This window comes from Crocodylus porosus, unplaced genomic scaffold (assembly GCF_001723895.1).
Source record: "Crocodylus porosus isolate Cpor-Errol unplaced genomic scaffold, CroPor_comp1, whole genome shotgun sequence".
In the NCBI taxonomy this organism is placed as follows: Eukaryota; Metazoa; Chordata; order Crocodylia; family Crocodylidae; genus Crocodylus; species Crocodylus porosus.
The window spans coordinates 16,018,917-16,038,879 of NW_017728924.1; the positions used below are offsets into that span (position 1 = coordinate 16,018,917).

At 39.9% G+C, this 19,963-nt stretch overlaps 1 protein-coding gene and 1 long non-coding RNA gene across 4 annotated transcripts in view; one reads left to right on the plus strand and one right to left on the minus strand.

Annotated features, from left to right (window-relative positions):
* Window positions 1-14,444, plus strand: part of CHRDL1 (chordin like 1) — a 59,466-nt gene extending 45,022 nt beyond the window's left edge. For 2 of the 3 annotated variants that reach the window (XM_019540406.1, XM_019540405.1), the window contains exons 7-12: window positions 2,187-2,254; window positions 4,309-4,483; window positions 7,999-8,193; window positions 9,047-9,214; window positions 10,505-10,594; window positions 11,469-14,444. In XM_019540406.1, coding sequence (XP_019395951.1) covers window positions 2,187-2,254; window positions 4,309-4,483; window positions 7,999-8,193; window positions 9,047-9,214; window positions 10,505-10,594; window positions 11,469-11,599 — 827 coding nt within the window. In that variant the 3' untranslated portion in view covers window positions 11,600-14,444. The remainder of the gene's footprint in view (window positions 1-2,186; window positions 2,255-4,308; window positions 4,484-7,998; window positions 8,194-9,046; window positions 9,215-10,504; window positions 10,595-11,468) is intronic. The other variant, XM_019540407.1, reaches the window with a different exon arrangement.
* Window positions 8,026-19,963, minus strand: part of LOC109313711 — a 101,565-nt gene continuing 89,627 nt past the window's right edge. The window contains exon 3 of the long non-coding RNA XR_002102126.1: window positions 8,026-8,089. This is a non-coding gene — a long non-coding RNA (uncharacterized LOC109313711). The remainder of the gene's footprint in view (window positions 8,090-19,963) is intronic.

Consider the following 19,963-nt stretch of genomic DNA (forward strand, 5'->3'; position numbering starts at 1 on the left):
GGGACCAATATAGTCTCCTGATAGGCTTTGCTACTTCCCAACAAACATTTTATTCTGCAAATTGACCTCAAAGCTTTTTGGCTTCAGACAGGAACAGGTTATGGTTCCTGTCTCCTGGCATGCTGTTTTGCAAACTACCATTTTCCATTCAAATATACCGATTGTGCAATGAAGTAAACATTAGCCAATCATCAGCTTCCTTGCATCTGTTCCCTGACTGCTATTTTTAGTTTCTCGGGATGGTAGCACATAATTTTACTTTATATGGTGACTTGGATTTGGAACCAACCATTCCAATTACAAAAATCAGACTGAGTTTCAAAGCAAGAAGCATCATGCCATAGTTACATTGGAAAAGTCAGAGCCACCTAAAACAGAGGGACAATCACTAAGAGAAACAAGCTAACCATAGCTGGAAATTCAGCAGAAGAGATAAGAGGGAGGATGGGCTACATACTGGAAGAGATCGAGATCTTGTAATAGATTCTGAGGTCTGCGTTTACATAATATTTTTAAATGTTCCATTGTTTATAGCCATTTATTAAAATAGTTAAAATCATATTTCTTTCCTGACTAACCTTGTCTTCAACATTGCAAAAGCTTATTTATCTTACCCCTGTTGTTACTATGAATCACAAGCTGAAGCAATGTGTTTGCATGAAGATATCAGCATAACTCAGGGAAATGTATTATTAGCCAATTTCTGCTCCCTGAAAGGACTCTGGATATTTGTAACTTCTGAAGAAAACACTTTAAAACCAACTGAATCCATATGCATTTATATGGGGATCTGAACCAAAATGTTTGGGGTACTACTTTTCAAGCCCAGATCTCCAATAAATAACTCATACCTGTATCAGTCAGGCTTAGAATAATTTAAACAATTAAATGTCAGTCTATATTCCAGGCCCAGTCTTGTAATTAAGAAGGTATTTCTATTTATACCTCAAAAACAGCACCAAATGCTCCCCACCATTATTCTCCTATGGCCTAGTGCTCAATGGTCATCCATTTGTAGAAGTTTACACTTACAAAGCTCTCTGTATATGGAAAACATCAAGAAACTGGCAGCTGAGATTTTTCTTTATATTTCTACTTTCCCTAAATCATAGTTTTACATTGAGGGGCAGTGTTTTCCTTTGTAAATCCCCCTCATTGTTTCTCGGAAGTATTTAACTCCTCCAGGATTACATAGAGAAATTGAGAGTGTTTCAGTTAATCTCTCCCTGATTCCATATTCTTCTAAAACACAAGTCAGACTGTCTTTATAGTGCTTTCTTCTTGGTTTTAAGCACCCTGAGTGATATGAGCCATATAATCCTGCAGGCTGCTTGTCTAGTTCAACAACAGTGCTGTTAGTGGTTTAGAAAATGTGTCATAAGAGGGAATGTTGGAAGCATTCAAAAGGCTGGAAGAAATGGGATCATTTTGGCTGGAAAAGAGAAGACTGAAGGGGATTTAATAGCAGCCTTCAAATACAAAAACCCTATTTTAAAGAGGTTGATGAGCAATGGATTGCTCTGTCTTCAGGGACAGGACAAGTAGTAATGGGTCCAGTTACATCAAGGGACATTTAGGCTAGATATGAGAAACAACTTTCTAACTATGAAGGTGATTAAGCACTACAGCAGTTGTGGAATCTTTACCGTTTGTCCAACAAACATTTGTCTGGGATGGTTTAGACAGGGATGATCCTGCCTTGAGCAGGAGTTGGACTAGAAGGCTTTCTAAAATGCCTTCTGGCTATGACTCTGTAACGTCATGAACATGCAAGCATGAGAAACTACCGGCCTGTGCAAGATCCAGTCCTACAGAGTCTATTTGGTATTCAGTTTAGTGTAAGTTACTGCACATGAGGCCTTCAGAGAGACACTGTTGTATCCAGAGAGTTATGCCTTGATTGTTGCTACTGATCTTTCTAAATAAGTTATTTGTGGCACAGGGGAGGCTTTATAAACAGGTAAAGAACTTCCCTGGTTCAAAATAACGCCTGGGAAATAAATTAACAAAAAACCTATAAGGAAAATGCAACACAAATATACTTTGTTCCTTTAGTGCTAAATATAATTTAGTATTAAATACTGATTCTAATGCTTCGCGTGTTACCTGTCTCTAAGGTCTTTGAGGAAGAACCATCTCATAGCACAATTTCTCCCATAACGGGACCTGTTTTATTTTGCATCTAGCAGATGGTGAGCTCTCTTGGGAGCATTCTGATGGGGATATCTTCCGCCAACCAGCCAACAGAGAAGCTGTAAGTCTGGCCTGTCACCAAAAGTCACATGTTCCTGATGAGCTGTGCACATCCCCAGATCTAAAGGGATGGTTATTCCTAAACTCATCACCGAGCTGCCTTGGTGTGAGTGAATTTAGCAGAAATGCTGACACTAGCAAATAATGCCTTTTCCCACTGAACTGTGCTGTCAGCCCTTAGCTTTTTCAACTGAGATGAAAAATCTATGTTAAGGTTGACGAAATAATGAACAAAAATCCTCTTGTGGTGGATTAGAGCCCCTCTTCCCACTGACCCATAAGTGTGGTATCCTTCTGCCTGTGAGATGTGTTAGCAACAATGCAGCGTGCTTCACTTACCGCTGCCACCAGCCTAAATGTACTGCCGGGGAGTCAAAGGCACTTTAGAGAGTGAGCGAAATAGATGGATGAAGATGGAATAGGCCTCTCTCGACAGCCTCTTCCACGGCCTGGTCTTACCACATCCCTCTTGTCTGCCTCCCATCTCTTTCACTGTGTCTTGTGCTTCACTCTCCCTCCTAAAACCACTTGTGGTTCCTGGACTGTTGAGATGTCAGCACATGACTGGAGACTGTAACATCTGCTCCAGTGATTGGGGTCAGAAACAATACAGTGCCCTTTGTTTAAAAAAATAGCTCTCAGTAGAAGGCAGAGGAACACCGCTTGTTTTCTTTGCCTCGTTAGAGTATCTTGTTCCCAAACAAAAACTCCATATCCGTTTCTGTGGCCAGTGAGTCAGCAAAAGTTAGAAACCCTCAGTGTAGGGCAACAGAAACATTGTGAAATATAGCACCATTGATATCGAGTAAATACACAGTGATATACAAGTGGTATTCTGTAAGCTATTATACTATTGCACTGGTTCTATTATTGTATCTACTGGCATTCAGTAACTACAATAATAAAACAACTCTTAACAGTATCAGGAAATTTCCATTCATTGGATCTAATTCTCAATGGCCTTGCATCTCCTTGAATCGGGTATGCCACATGTATGACAATGCTTACATTTTATGCCCGCTTTGCAAAGCTTTGAGATGACCATATAGGATTTGGGGGTTGGATTAGATGACCTCCTTCCAACTCTAATTTTCTATACAGATTCTATACAGAGAAAGGCAAATCAAGGTCTGTGCCACTATTACGCCTGTGGTCCCACCCCATATTATCCTTGACTTAGTTAAAACAGGCTGATCACACTACAGATCTTGTTATGGAGATTTTCCTTGTTCCTCTTCTTTTTTTTTTTAAGGAAGTGTGTCCACTTGGAGCCTGAGCCAGTGTTAAGGGAAGGATTCCCATTCAGGGAAATAACTACTTTTCATTTCATCTGCTGAACCAAAAAAAAAAATCTAATAACAATTTTGGTTCAGATTAACCTGGACTAAGACAAAGTAGTTTTGGGTTTGTTTTTGTTTTTTCTGCCAGAACAAGAAAACTGCAAAATTCTGCTTGCCCCCAAATGGAACATTTTGTTTCCAGGCACTTGTAATAAAAGCAAAAGCCAGGAGACTGATTGTGCCCTCATCCTTCACCCTATGGCCCAGGGCTTAGGGTACTCACCTAGAACAAAGGACATTTGGATTCAGTTCCTTTTTTTGCCTAATAGGAGTTGAACCTGTATTTCTCACTTCCCAGGGAAGGGGCACGTGGGGTGGATTTTGCTCAATCTCTCTTGCTGGAGTTTTTGTATAAAATTTTTAAATATTCAGTGAAGTGGAGACTGGATGTCCCACCTCCCAGGTAGTGCCTTCATGCTAGGGTTATGGAGTTAGTCACTATCTGACTCAAAGAGCAGATAAGTATTTTTTATGAAGGTAATTGCTTCAACAGGAGAGACTGAGGGAAACCCACCCATGAATATCCCTGTAGCAGCATTATTAGGTCACTTTTCTGGGAGAGGTGAATATTGATAACTAATGCTTGCCTAAGGTCAGTGGCAAAACTGATTGTACAAGAGACCTTAATGCAGCCCTTTCACACAAATTTCAGCTCTTGAATTGGGTCACTGTGATGAGACATTTTCATTCCTGTACTCATTCTCTTTTCATGCAGAGGCACTCATACCATCGCTCCCACTATGACACATTGCCCAGTTCTGCTCGGCAGGCAGCCAACGTGCCACGATTTTCTGGTGGCAGGAGTAACCGTGGAGTCCTTCCTGACCCCCAGCAAGCATCAGGAACTATAGTACAGATTGTCATCAACAACAAGCATAAGCATGGACGAGGTAAAGAGAAGTCATCTTGCCAGTAGCACCAATCTGGATCAGGTTTTAACTGCAAAACTGTATTAACAAAAATTGGGTGAGCCATTGCAAATGACTAAATTTTGTAATTCAGAAAGAAAAAGAATTATTACTTTTTACTTATTATTACTGTTACTTATTAATTAATTATCAAAGGTCTGACATCAGGGACATGCATCTTGGCTGAGGGTAGGTTGTGGTGGAAAACATGATGGCTGCTGCATTTAACCATGCCTGAGACTTGCTCTTCCATGCTGTTTCTAAATCACTTTGGGAGGCTGTCACATGATTTCATGTGACAGCACTCTAATTTGATGAAGAAGGGGAGCAGCTGTCACCACTGCTGCTGCTGCTGCTGTGCTCACACAGTGATTGAACTAGCCTCTCAAAGAATGGGGGGAGTCTGGTTTCAGTTATTTTCTTTATAGGCTCTCCTATTTGCTAGGCTTTATAACTATAAGTGAATGTGTTTAAGCTACCTCAGAAACCTCAGACTGTGGAGTCCTACTACAGTATCAGCATGTTCACTACTGCCAAGAGATACCGAGCCATCCTCATAGTAGAAGACTATTGTACCTATGTGCTGAAAGGGACTTTCCATTTGTTTCAAACTAAAGTGTTATCTAATACTCAAGGGTAACAATGCCACACAGACCGTGTCCATATTGCCTCCTTGCAGAGCCGTGGACTGACACCAAAACACAAGCCCCTACTTTGTACATGCCCAAACCTAGTAAATAAACAGTACTGGATGGTTTGCAGTGGGCATGTAGCATGCACCCTAGTACACAAAAATTCACTGTCAATAGCAAATATCAGAGTATATCAAAATTATAATTTAATATTATATCAAAGATGTCACACCCAAAACAAAGCACTGAGAACCAGGCAAGGCATTTCAAAAACATAATGTACCTTAAAATCTATGAGATATAGGACATATTGCATTATGGGAACATTAGGACCTCAAGCTCAAATGGAAACCTTTATACATGCATGACTAAGCCACGTTCCCCAAGGATTAGAGGAAGAAAAGAAAAAAGCAGGGAATATAACCGAATCCCCAACTTAAAAGGAGCAGCAGGTTTTATGTGCTGACAAATGGCAGGATGCTGAAAGGTGCTGAGTGCATTCAGTTCCTATTAATTTCAGTGGGGCTAGTTATGTGAGCAGGGATTACTTATGTGAAAAAAGCCTTGCAGGAGCAGGCCCACATAGCAGTAAAAGAATTAGCTGTAGAAGAGCAGCTATACACAAAAGTCAGTCCATGTGCACTCAGAAATGACCCACAAAGAGTTAAAAGCCTTTGTATTAGGGCCAACTAATCTTTTAAGGTATTAACTAACAGAAGGAATGTTGGCCATAGGATCTCTATTATCCACCTGAACAACCATGAAAAAACATTCAGATCATGCCAGTGTTTTATGCTGAATCTAGGAGCAGGAATCTCCACTCTGTGCAATATCTCTGACATCCAGTGCACACATGAAGACATCATCAAAGCACTTTCTAACTGATTTGTTTCAGCAAATAAAAAGCCTACAAATGACTGGCATACTTCTGTACATAGTATAGTACCAGTGACAACTTTAGGAGGTCATTGCTCAGAGAGTGAGATTGCTCTGTGATGGAAATCAGTGCTGACCAAGTCTTTTCTTTTGTTCAGTGCAATTAGCATGTGTGTTTTATTAATTAAAGCACATAAACCCTGAGATGTTTTATAAAGGTAAAAATGAACAAACAATAGTTATACTGAAATGCAAATCTTGTACCAATACAGGGACACAGAGAATGACATTTCCATATATACAGAGTGGATACAGTAGAGATTTGGGAACTGGAACTTCTGGGTAACATTTCTGTTTTTGGTTATAGGTATCTTTTGTTATCTAGGACTAGGTATTTAACCTTTCCTTGCCTCACCTTACCCATCTGCAAAACAGGGATAACTGGGCACATCTTCAGGTTCATTAATGCACTGTAGTTACTGCACATTAAATTTAGTACTATACTTGTATAACCAGGTACTAAATCAATGCTCATAACTGGCGCAACTGTGCGGTAGCACCTGCACAAAGCTTTTTAGTGATGCTAACTGTGCAGTAGCTTAATACTACTGCGCAGCAGTGTAGTGTGGTTTTGCCCTGCACACTTACTGCACAGTAAAATAAAGCTACTGCGCAGTTAGCATCTCATATAGACACAACCAAAGATACTTAACACCGTGATAATTATTCCTGTCTACAAATACGGAGAAAATAGGAGACAATTATGTTTGCATGGCATTTGGAGAAATCTGGTTGAAAAAAAGCCATATCAAATGTATAGTAATAATACATTGTTAAAGCATGAGAGAAGTATCTTTACAACCAAATATTTGAGTGTTTAACCAATTTTATCTAATTTTTACTGTTTCTTTTTTTCCTCATTATGGTCTTAGTGTAAAGAGAACACTTCATTTGTCTGAAACAAACTATTTCCACCTCTATAACAAAAACAGCTCTGAAGAAATAGTAAAAAAGTAATAAATTATTAAACCAAATGATAGTATAACCTCCATGAAAGACAATCCATTACAAAGAACACCCACCATAAATCTTGGTAACTTAGTAAAGCATAAGCCAGTTGGTCACATCTGTTACCAGTTAGATGTAAATTTCAGATTACAGATAAAAATTAAATTGCTTTTGAAAGTTACAGGCAAAAGAGGAACATATTTAACAAATAAAAGCATTAATAAAAATGATGACATATTAGAAGAATTAGAAATATTTACAACACATCCAAGCTTCATTTTAACTGCTTTTTCAAATCAGACTGTCCTTTCTTTCACCTTTTTGGTTTAGTTTGCATTCTGCGTTATATATATGAAACTTTAAAAAGAAGCAATGTTTATAAGGCAAATCCAGGCTCTGTGTAAACTGACATAACTCCATTTCAGTGAGAACTGAGTCTGCTTTCACCAGATATGGATTTTTCCACTGTTCATTGGCCTGCTGTAATACCCTGCTTCTCAGGGGTGTTGTGAGAATAAATTAATTGTGGACCAGCACTGGTCTCCTCCTGGCTTGGGTCTGGAGCAGAAGCAAGTTCAGTTTGAAGAAATGTGTGGGTACACAGTGCTGAATGAGGATCATAAACCAGCTGGTAGGGACAGAGGGCTCACAGCAAACATGCATGAGCTAGAGGAGAGCCAGTCTTTGCACCCATGCACACCCACAATATCCTAACGAAATCAGAGATAGGGCTTTCAAATTAAAACTCCCATTAATATCAAGAGGGGAGGGATTGGGCTGGAAAACAGTAGTAGAAAATATACCTTAAGTAGGGGTACGTAATTTAGGAGTATTAGAGACTGCACTTAAATGAAATTGTTGCCTCATGCACTAAACCAGAGGTTATAATTCAATAATGGCCTTACTGGAACCTTAGGAACTCTTTACCATACAAAGTAACTTTAAAAGATGTCATTACCTTCCTCTCCTGTTCTATTGTAGTCTGTGTTTCAAATGGGAAAACATACTCACACGGTGAATCTTGGCATCCTCATCTCCGGGCGTTTGGAATCGTTGAGTGTGTGTTGTGTACCTGCAACATCACCAAACAAGAATGTAAGAAAATTCACTGTCCAGAACAATACCCCTGCAAATACCCTCAGAAAATAGAAGGAAAATGCTGTAAAGTCTGTCCAGGTAAAACAAAGAGTTGATTGTAGACTGCCTTTTTGCTTTGGATGCTAAAGGGTTTGACCTAGGTCTTTGGTCAGCACAATACGAAAAGAACAGCTTTTGTCTCTGTTGCTCTGTTTTGTCTTGAGGGCAATCTGTGCAAAACAGAAGAGATGGAGCATTCACTCTTCTGAGCCCTCCCCACTTCTTGTAGACAGAAGAATTACAGAATTAGTCCTGCATATTCTGACCCCTCCATTCCTTTTCTCTCTAACATTAACATGACTTTTTGACACCCGTTCAGAACAAAATCTGTCCCACACCCTGAGATTCACTTTCTTCCTGGAAATGATTCAAGAAAATTCTCACTCTCCCAGCTCAGCCCATTTATAACCTTCCCAATATATTCAATTTATTTTCTAGCACTGGGATATTTACACTAAGATAATATATGTTCTGCTTTTAAATCATATACCATTAAAATTCAGAAGTCTTGGATAAAAATGTACTTGTGTCAATACTGTAAACTAGATTCTTAAAATAAATGCTAACAGAAAATGGCCTTATAGATTTTTTCCACAATGCTAATCAGGTGATTCATTTTTTACAGGACATTAGTGTAAATGGGTGAATAGAGCTAGTAAAAAGCTGTTAGTCAAGTGTAATGTTTTGTCAAATGACTGATAGTGTTGAATATAAGAAGAAATGTTTAAAATATACCAGTCATACCAATGGTTGTTGGGTGCCCAGTTGGTTTTTGCATTTGATTTGAGATGCTTCCCTGCAGCAGCCAGGGGAACTTAAAACACTTGCTTGGCAGTGTGAGCCTAGTAAGTTCTGAAAGGCATTGTTAAAGCTTCATTTGTCTTTTCTACAGAAGAAATGCCCAGTCAGAGCTTTGACAGCAAAGATGATTTTTGTGGCGAAGAGACACTTCCTGTCTATGAATCTGTCTTCATGGAGGAAGGAGAAACCATCAGAAAAATTGCAGCGGAGATGGAAAATCCACCTCAAGTAGAAATACATGTTTGGACAATTCGGAAAGGTGCGCAGAGGAAATTATTTCTTTAACTAGTGCTTTCTTCATTATTTAAAGCCCCAGTAAAGGTTTACAAATATTGGCTGCTTAGGACTTTACAGCAAGCCTTATTCTTTATTCTAGGTCACTTGTTCTCAACCTTTTTTGTACCAGGACTCATTTGTAAACTTCAATGGCCAGCCCCAACGCAGTGCCCCCACCCCCAGGCCTCAGCCCCCCAGTGTGTAGGGCAGAGGGAAGGTGTGTGGGGCAGTGGGGGGCCCCAAGCAGCCCCTTGCAGGCTGGAGCTCTGCTAGCCAGTAAGGAAAAAGCCACAGTTTCCCACGTTTTTCTTTAAAGGAGAATCCATTTTTAAAGTCTGTTTGCAACCCTTTCATATATTCTTGTAATTCACCTGGGGTTGTGACCCCTGGGTTGAGAAACACAGCTCTAGGCTGCTTGGTCCTTTACTGTGGCAACAGGGCTAGAGCTTTTATTTTCCTATTACAGAAGCATAAATCTGCCCCACTTCTGTCAAACTCTCTTAGTTATTTCTTACTAGTACTGCAGTGCAGAGTCTATACCTTTTTGAATAGCTCTAATTTTGCCCAGGTGAGGGCAGTGTTCAATTTAGTTCAGTTTAATTAAACTAGAGATAGGTGCCAAAAATACTGAAGTATCCAAATATTGAAAATTTGGGATGAGCTTTGATAGGCTCGTTTACTCAGACTTTACAGGTAGCTCTGAGACCCCCTTTTAAATTCAAAATGGTTTTATTCTCTACCTCTTAAAAAAAGAGAAAAGGTATAGTTCATTTTAAAGGCAAAGCTATACTTAAATCTATGCAGTCAACCATCAGAAAGGTGTGCACAAGATGGATGATACTGAGTGTCGCTGGCATATGCACCCAGTTGGACACAAACCCTTCTGGTACATCTTTTGTTGGCTGGCTGCAGTTAGATAAAATAAAGATCAAAGTCAAAATGTCACTCTGCTTTTTCTCAAGACACCAGTCTTTGGCTTGTGCTCTGATCCTGTCTTCATCTGTAATGGAGATGGCTTGAGTCGTATGGGCCAGTGAGGAAACTAAGTCTCCTATCTCTGTAACATTCTCCACCACTTTAAAACCATAAAACTAAAATACTGAAGCAGCAAATGAAAACAATTAAAATATGCTGAAAATCCAAATTATTGGTAAGGGTTATTCTAAAATGTGGTTCAACGTGCTGGTAGTTCTAGATATAATCAGAACAACAAGATTGGCCAGAGCAGTATATGTGTCTTCAGTTCCATGCTCTTATCATTTGCTGTGCACAGGGATTCTGCGTCACTTTTACATTGAGAAAATATCCAAGAGAGAATTTGAAGATCTTCCTTACTTCAAGCAAATAACCAGGACAACTCCAAGTGAGTAACATTTTTGTGACTTCAGATTTCAGTTTTCAATATAATACTAGCCTTGAAAAGTGTTCCACTTTATTCAAAAGCTTGTCTAACTTTATCCCAACTGGTCCAGCAAAAAAATATCACCCCTCAAAAATCCTTGCCTTTCACTTAATTCCTGGATCACCATCATGGCTATAGCATCGCTCTAACACTACTAACTTTACTCCACAAACTCAAATAAATTTGCTACTTTTCTTCCAACATCTGGAATCAATAATTTGTGAATATAAATTTAAATAATCAGAATGCAGCAATGTGAAAAAATTAGAGTGATTTTGTCAGTTTTCTGTTAGCATCTTGTCATTCTGAGAAAGTCCACATGGAAATATATTATGCTCTTCATCTCACGATTTGAAACCTGGAGCAGCATCACTGACAAGCAGACTTCTAGTTGTATAAAAGAAAATATACACATGCTAGTACCCAACAAACATGATTTGCAAATACAAAGGTAGGCAGAGTGAAAGTTGTGTGAGACCTTAACCTTGTTAAACTTGTCTCTTCTACTTTGCTTTGCTTAGGTTCAGTTTCTAATACCCTTCTGGCATATGGCACAACACTCTATTTCATAAGTGGCTGAATTCAAGTAGGACTACCTATACAGCAAGGAGCAGAGTAGGGAGATCAGAATCTGGGCCTTAATGATTTTTCTAATGTAATTCTCTTTCAGGGATATACTAAATGATTGTAAGATATTTCAAATATTTTCCATGGGAGGGTTAGAAACTCTCCCTTCAAACATTTTGAATTTGTTTGGATAGTGTTTGTAAATGACTCAAAGTTGCCCATGCCCTTTCTAAGTCTGTATCTCTCTGCTTTGTGTTTTTGTTTTCAGGCCAGTGGAAAATATTTAGCGAGGGAGAAGCTCAGATCAGCCAAATGTGTGAAATCAGAGTGTGCAGGACTGAGCTGGAGGATTTGGTAAAGGTTTTGTACCTTGAAAAGTCTGAAAAGGGTCACTGTTAAGGAAGACAAGCACTGGAGAGGGAAACACAAGAAAACTTATGAAAACTTGGATCTGCAGCTGGACTGCAGGCTTATTTTGCTTAAGTCAACAGTTGCCCTAAAAACCCAAACTATAATGCAGTAATTATTCACATCATGCACAGCAAATTTGCTGCTTTATGTGTAGTGGTCTGTGTCAACCATTTAAATATCTCCTCAAAAAAGACTAGAAGGCTCTGTATTATTGGCAGGGGAAGGGGAAAGGGAGACTTTAGTTTCTTAGAGTTGCATTTCTTTACAAGTTAAAAAAGAAAACAGAACTTTTTTTATTTGGCAAGTTGTTCAAGCTAATGAAATGAAGGACATAATAAATGTGGGGGAGTTATGGAGAGCATTATTTCCTGTGCTGAGTTTATACTACTTCGGGTGTTGAAATGACTCATATTTTTCTAGCAGGGGGGAAATAGAAGTGATACAATACTTGTTTTTGAGACATAAAAACAGATTTAAACTAACGAGCTTCTAACCAGTCTACTGCCATTTGGATGATGTCTCACAGTTGAAGGAACTGAGTACCTAAGTGGAGCAGCAGGTGTTAGTGGAAATTACTATATTTTTGTAGAAATTTAAGAAAATGTTCACTTTTAAGTGGTTTTCACTTGGTTTCCGCCACCCATTTCTCCAAGTGAAAAGTGAAATATCAGCTCTCTGTTGCAGCCTCAAAGTTGCATTCTCACAGGCCCTGTTAACACATAGCCTCAGATGATAAACTGCTTTTACAAACTAACATGGCAGGAGAACACAAAGCACTTGGATCATTATTGAAAATCCCTAGAGGGTTAAAGTCACAGTGATTAATGACTTATTAGATGTCTTGGATATCACATAATTTATTAACAATAATTGCCACAATAACAGTGTTCTGCATTGTTCTAACAGTGGCCGTTCCAATCTCAGCAAGCATAACGTCAAGGGCAAATCTCTCCAATGGCAAAATAATGAGCACTTTTATCAAGCCATTATGTTACGGCACCTCCATCATGACCATTATTTTCATACAAAAAGAAATCCAGGCTATTCAGTTGATCTGTAGTTCACAGGTGAAAGTTAATTACAGTATCTGCATAATGTCCTTGATAAAGGTGATATCTGGTTTCAAAGAAAAGTTCTGTATTGAAATATAAAGCCATGGCTTTGAAAATGTGGCCTCTGAGGAGCCATATGAAATCCCATTACACCAATTTGTGGCTTCCATCTTGAAGTCACTTCCAAGGACCAATTGACTGTGGCTGCATTATCTTCCACTTCTTATTCCAGAATTAGACGGGAACATTGCTGTTCAGACACACATTAAAACAAAACCTTAAGGAAGTGGCTTCAGATCAAGCTTCTGGCTCTCCTGGGACTGAAGTTCATAGTAGCTGCCACAATTTTGTGGTGCTCATTGTACCTTAAAAAATCCTGCCATGCCATCTGCTCCACCATGATTTTCCAGTGATGGCACTCTAGGTCTCCCTTTGATTATGTGCATGTTAATAAAATGTATTAAGATGCATGATATTCAGTGCTGAAAGCCACTGACCCAGTTCTGGCTCCAGAAGTACTATTACAGTTTTTGAAGGAGCTCTGGTCCTAGTTGTGAACTCCTTGCACCTCCCTGTGGCAGCTGCTATAGTCCTAAGAGGCAGTCAGCTTTTATGCTCTTCCAGTCGTACCAGTGCTTCTTGCGGTAGCCAGGAGTGCAGCCAACGCATTAGCAACAAAGAGCAAATAGGCAAGTGAGGGGTGCAGATGGCAAAGTGAAGAGGAGAAACGGGGGACTAAGTGAAGACATAAGGATTTGGGGAAGGATATATACCCAGTGTTTTATATACATGTTCTTCATAGCACTCCTGGCCCCGTGTCAGGGGAGAGAGCAGATTTTTAAGAGCACTTTCATCCCTATCACAAAACAGTGTGCCAGAAGGGAGCATCTCTGACATCCCGCTTTGATTTGCAAGGACAAAACACTCTCTTTGATGTCAGTAAAATTTTATAGGATCAGGACAAGGCACTGACACTACTAAGCACATGCAAAGCCCTGACTATATCCGGCCAAAAACGATCCTATGGCATTTCTCATAAAAGAGATCGTTCCTTGTGCTGGCCAAATTGGGTAATTATATTCTCCTTCCTTAAATTCTCTTTTGTGTTTAAAATGGGTGGGGCGATCACTCCTAGTCCTAAATTGTTTGTGTAATGTTGCTGTGTCATATTAAACAGCTGTATGTTCCACTTCAGAGACGGTCACAATGTAGTTGTGGGAAAAGCAGTTTGTAAAGCACTTTAGGGTCTGTTGGGTTGAAATGTGCTGTAAAAATGTAAAAGTTTATTATAAATGCTCTAATAGTGCATGTATTAACATGAACATTCCTTGGATGAAGATATAGCAAAAGACATCCTAAAGAGCCACAGACAAAAGCTGGGCTATGTTTGGCTCACCTCTTGGTACAGTGCGTTTGTAGCAGTAGCTAATGAGCAAAGACTTATGTGGAAAGTAAGTGTACACCGTTTGTATTATTTGCGCAGAAGGAGACAAACTGCCTTTTGTATTTGTGACAGAACAGATGGGGTTCAGATTGTGTATTTATTTGTATGATAAACACTTTTTAAGGAAAAAAAACAAGGACCATTTAGTAAATGAAGTTTTTACATTTTTACAGTTTCCTCTCACATAAGACAATAAAGTCCACAGTGTCATGGTTTTCATCCTCTTCACAGGACATAAGCCCAATATGGTACTTATTTCTGTACTTGCTCTATCATTTTGATCTGATTTTATAAATTAATAAACTCTAAAGTTGTTAATAAAAAGAACTTCTGTCAATGAAGTGGCAGGCCTAAAATGTGTGGCTTCAATCCACCTGTTTGCAAGTATGTATCATGTACTCCTTTAAGCCCGTCACTGGCTTCAACAGGAACCAGCCAAGTTGGCAAACCTAGCTTGAGGGAGTGGTCCAGTGAAAACACTGGACTAACTGTGTGACTGAACTCTGGGATTAGCCAAGGAAATTAAGTGAAGGTCTTTTAGACCCTGATTTGGAGGACTTAAGGATATGAGGTACACCAGTATACCTCAGCTCAGTTGACTTCAGTGCACTTTATGACCTCAATTCATCAGCACTAGCAGGCAAAACCCCATGCAGAAGAGTACAGATTCTGAATATTTTGTTGGTATAAATGAGGTACCAAAACCATTTATAACAGAAATAAATACGACAAGCTGCATACCTTGAGGTAGACAGGGAACTGAGTATGTAGAGACAAAGCTCTGTGCCCAGCCACAGCACCAACTATTCATGTAAGAGCTTAGAGCTTAGCAGAGAGAAGATGCCTGTATTTCATTTATCTCTACATCACTTTAAGGGGGCTGACAGAAGTGACGTTTTGTTGTGTGATTGGCCCCCCAAAAGTGTTCTCCAGCCATGCCCTGGTGAGTGCACAGCTGCAGAGCACTTTAAAAGTGCCCAATCGCATGACAAATTAATCCTCAAATGAACGCTCAGATGAAGGCGCTCCAAAGCTCCCCCAAGGGGGGGCTCCAATCCACCTGACCCCCCTCTAGTGCAGGCTGGAAAAACCCCAGCCTCTCCCTCTTCTCCCTTCTCTCCCTCCCATCCTGCAGACAGCACCAGAGCTGGGAGGGGGGGGGCCTGGGAGGAGAGGCTGCAGATAGGCAGTCTCGCTTTGCTGGATCAGCTCCGAAGTGAAGCTCAATTCCCCAGCCCCCACCCAACAGCAAATGTCTGTTAGGTCAGGGGGGTCACTAACTCATGGTCCTTTCTGTGAAACAACATGAGTTAGTGGGGAGCTACATATCTGTCGGTGCCCTAAATGCCCCAGTGTTGGGCTACCCATTCTCACGTAGCTCACCCAAGAGAGGCAGCCCTAGAGATGGGGCCAAATGCCTAACACTAACAGAGTTTTCTTATCACCATTATTATAGAAAGTTCATCTTTTACATAGTGTAAGCAGGTTGCCTTGTCTGTGGGCTTCTCCAGGTAGGCTCTGGCTCCATGAGGTGCTCCCCAGCCAGTCCATACTGATAAAGCAGAGTCTTTAAATCATCAAAACAAGCAAACCAAACCTTTTTGTCCTGTCCCTGATACTGGGCAAGGTGGGGTGTTCCCCTGTGGCTCTGGCATTTGCACAGCAGTCTGGTCCCTCCATGTAGCCAGCAGTTCAGCCCACCACCTGCCCCAGACTCACAACTGTTCCCTCATAGTTGGCTTCCCTACTGATTTTTTCTCTGGGATTTTTAAGCTCCCAGTGAGCTACTCCTTGATCAGCAGCCTCCTGACAGCTGCAGCTACTCTGCAGGGCTGGCTCCTCTTAAGGGGACGGAGCACCCTCTTACACATACATGTTAGTAATTTATATACAAGAAACAATATGAAAGACAAGAAGAAAGGTGGCCTTTTGCGTAAATTGGGACTCTGGAGATCTTATTTTTTAGCCTTGCTAGTGTTTTCCATATGAACTTGGGAAGGCAAGTCACTAATTGTGCTTCAGTAGATTTCATTTATTTTCTCAAAAAAAAGCTCTCGGGTTTGTTTAGCATAATCTATCTTTAAGAAACCTGTTTTGTAGTGCAACGCCAGTAAAATAAGATGGACAGTGGATCTAACTGGTCAGAAAAGGGGGTCTAATTCATGCTGGGCCACAGAAGATAGACAGCACAGCCACACTATGATGCAAAGGCCTTGAACCAGACTTTGGTACAGGAGTAAGCTTTTCTTTCCTTGCCCTTTGGCAAGTGCAGCAATTCAGTCAGCAAGGTACTAGTAATTCATGTAAGCAAAGCTTTGAGGCATCCAACTAAAACAATTCACTAGGCCCTGAGGCTTATGAAATCAATACAGGACATATTACATAATGTGAACAACTAAACCTCAAGATCACCTGGTAAACACTGAGATAACGAGTCTGTGCTACATGAAAAATACTGGTACAGGATAACTTTGTATAAAATCAGAAAAAAATCACAATCAACATAAATTACATAAAACTAAGACCATGAAATCTTGGAAAGGTAAATGTGTTTGAGACAAGAAGCTGTACAGCTGGGATGTATTTCAAACCTAAAGTTTGGGTTCATTGGAAATTTTTCCTTAAATTATTTTCTCTTCTTTCATTGTCATCTATAGATTCATCTTACGTTCATGTAAATCCTTCGCCTCCATTTATTAAGCCTCTGTTATGAGGCTAAATATTTCCCCCTTACTACTAGGACACATCCTTAGCATGTGCCAATATTCTCTTCCACAGCTGTTTTCATTCCAACCCCATCATCAACTTGTGTGAGCACCTTCAAGTAAGGCAGTAGTGCTCAGTCTTTTAGCTCCACAAGTCAAATGAGGTGTGCAGGGCTGGTCCCTGGGTCAGATAAGACCCCATGCCGCAAGATCAGGTCCACACACCTAGATCTGGACTGTACTGCCTCTGCCTGGGATCAGAGGCCTGGGACTCCGCACTGCCTCTGCCAGGTTCCATGCATTAGGATTGGGGCTCCAGGACCCTGTACCTCCTCCACTCTGACCCATATGTGGGAATTAGGCTCCAGACCCTCATGCCATCTCTGCCTAGCCACACACATTGGGATTGGGCCCCATGCTGCCTTGCAAATCAAATCTAGCATGTGGATGACAAAGTGCCAGGGATTGGGTTGGCTGATGGGACAGGGGTTGAGCACCCCTGCAGTAGGACCTTGGGTGAAATAACTTATATCATTCTCTCTGTTGCAGAGCATGAATCATCTTTGGCTCATGTATGGGAGATACAGAAGGAACTACCCTATTTAATGCTGTGTTCTGTTGTAATGCCTATATACACACACACACACACACACACACACACACATATATATATATAGATATATATATATACACACACATACACACACACACACCCCCACACACACCCCTCTGTTTTCATGCATTTTCTATTAGGACCAAAGCGAAAGCCATTTTACAATACAGGTTATTAATATATCCAAAATAACTGATAATACATAAAGCCTTTATGTAATTTTGGTGCACTGTTTGATGCCTATTTTGTTATCCATCTCCTTCAAAAGCCAGTACTTCTGACATCTGTTGTATGGGGACTGGAATTGACACAGCTAATCCTCACTTCCATTTATTGCTTTTCTTTGGGTTTTAAGAAACGCGTTGTTCTGCACTGAGGTTTTAAAACATTCCACTGCTTGCATTCAGCATGCAAAAAAATGAAAATAATGCTAATGAATAAACACAAAGTATAATCCATAACCCTGTCTCTTTCTAACATAACATAAAATCAACACAACTGTAAGCAAGAAATCGAATCAGCCAGACAAAAGGCAGAAGTCAATTTCAAACTGAGGAACTAAGTTTCAACCTAGATTTCTCTATAGCTAATTCAGTTTGTTCAGATATGGCAATGAGTTTTATTTCAGCCAAAAGTCACCACAGTCAAAGGGATAGATAGTTTAGTATAAACCTTATTCACTACTCAAGTTCAGAAGCCGTGGAACTAATGTGCCTATCAAGTGGCACCAGTGCCTTGTATGTTAACTTTCTTTGCCCAACGGTGAATTTGAAGCTTTGAAAAATAGCTCTCTCCTTTTTTCCAAGAAGTTCACAATAACTGAGCAAAAAGGTGTGCTAAGGCCTAAGTAAATTCAAGTTGCATCTGGCTCCTATTCAATTCAGCTGCAAAATTCCCCTTCATATCAGTGGGAGCAGGTTTTAAAAGGGCCTGACAGCTCCCAGAAATATCAAAGAACATAAGTGATTGGATCAAACTATTTGTCCCAGCTGGTCAAGCACAGACATTTTACTAACAATATCTTTGCAAACATTTCGGGGGATTTTCTTCCCCTCCCTGCCCCACCCCCCAAAAAAAATAAAATAAAAATCACTCTGCTTTTCAAATAGTTTTTTTAAATGGTCAACATTTTTCAGAGAGAGGTAGTCAGTTGTATTAGTCTGAAACCAGGCAGAAGGCAGGTTACTGATTAACTAAATAAGCTATATATGCTCTCTTTGTATACATCTTATGCTCTCTCTTTCACTCTCTCGTAATTTTATAGTTTATGCTTTTTATAGATCTTATTTAGCATATAAGGTGCAGATCTACTCTGCGTTCAAAATTTTTCAAAAATTAAAAGTGGCAACAAAAGGTAGTTTTCAAACAGTTCTTCACATGTATTTCCTGACATCTTTTCTGCATTCTTTTGCCAGCTCTCCACTTTGTAGTGCATCAGTCATCCTGGAAACCTCAGCTGCAAGCCTTGAGAGATGTGATACAGCAGCTGCTTAGTGGCCTCTTGAAGTCATTTCACTGACTTGCTATTGAGGTTAGGGAAAAGTAAAGTACAATTTTGATCATTTTTGTGCTCTGAGATAAAGCACAAACTTGCCTGAAAACAGCTTGTGACTAAAGGAGAACTGCCATTTTGGTTTAAATGTTATTGCTTTGTTGCCACGATGCTTGAAAAAAACCGAATACTTGCTTTGTAGGGTTTTTCTGACTTGCTTACCTTTTACAGAAGTTGATGTTTGTTCACCATGTGTTTTAGGAAGACATATACTTAAGAGCAATGCAGAAGAGCTACCATGAGAGCCAAGAAGCATAAGGTGTGGAAATAAGACATAGCTCCTAAAAGAAACAACAATATTTTAAAATGCTATTTAGACAAAGCCTGGATACAAATCTGATGCCTGCTACAGAGGAAGTCTGATTCATGCAAGGCATACAATTTGGTATTTATCAAATAAACATGTGACTAGAAATTCAGAAGAGGTAAATAGTAAAATGGGTGCAATAATGGGTGTAAATACCCTTGGGTGCAGGTAGGGACCATCACAACATCTACTGGCAAGGATTTCTACCCATATCCTGAAAGGCCAAGAATTATGTAGTATTCAATATCCATATTAATGACCATGAAACAGAACAAATGAACAGCACAAATATTCTCATATAAACATTCACTGCTACTGCCATAGAATAAGATGAAGGAAAGAGAGGTGATAAGAGGAGAGAAGGGGGAAAAAATAGTACTTCTTCTATATCAGTGAGAACAAAGGAGATTCAGAGTTTATTTGTACACCCCCTTGAATTAATTTAGTTAAATCAGTACAACCCCTGTGTGGATATATTAACACTAGTTTACAACTGGTTATAGCAGTATGCAAACAAGAATGCAGTCTTACTAATACAGGGCTGGGCCTCAATACAGAAGTTTTGGGGTTTGAGCATGAAGGATGCTGAACAGTCCAACTTCAGTCTACCACAGTCCTTATGCACATTCTTTTTATATATATATATATATATATACACACACACACACACACACACACA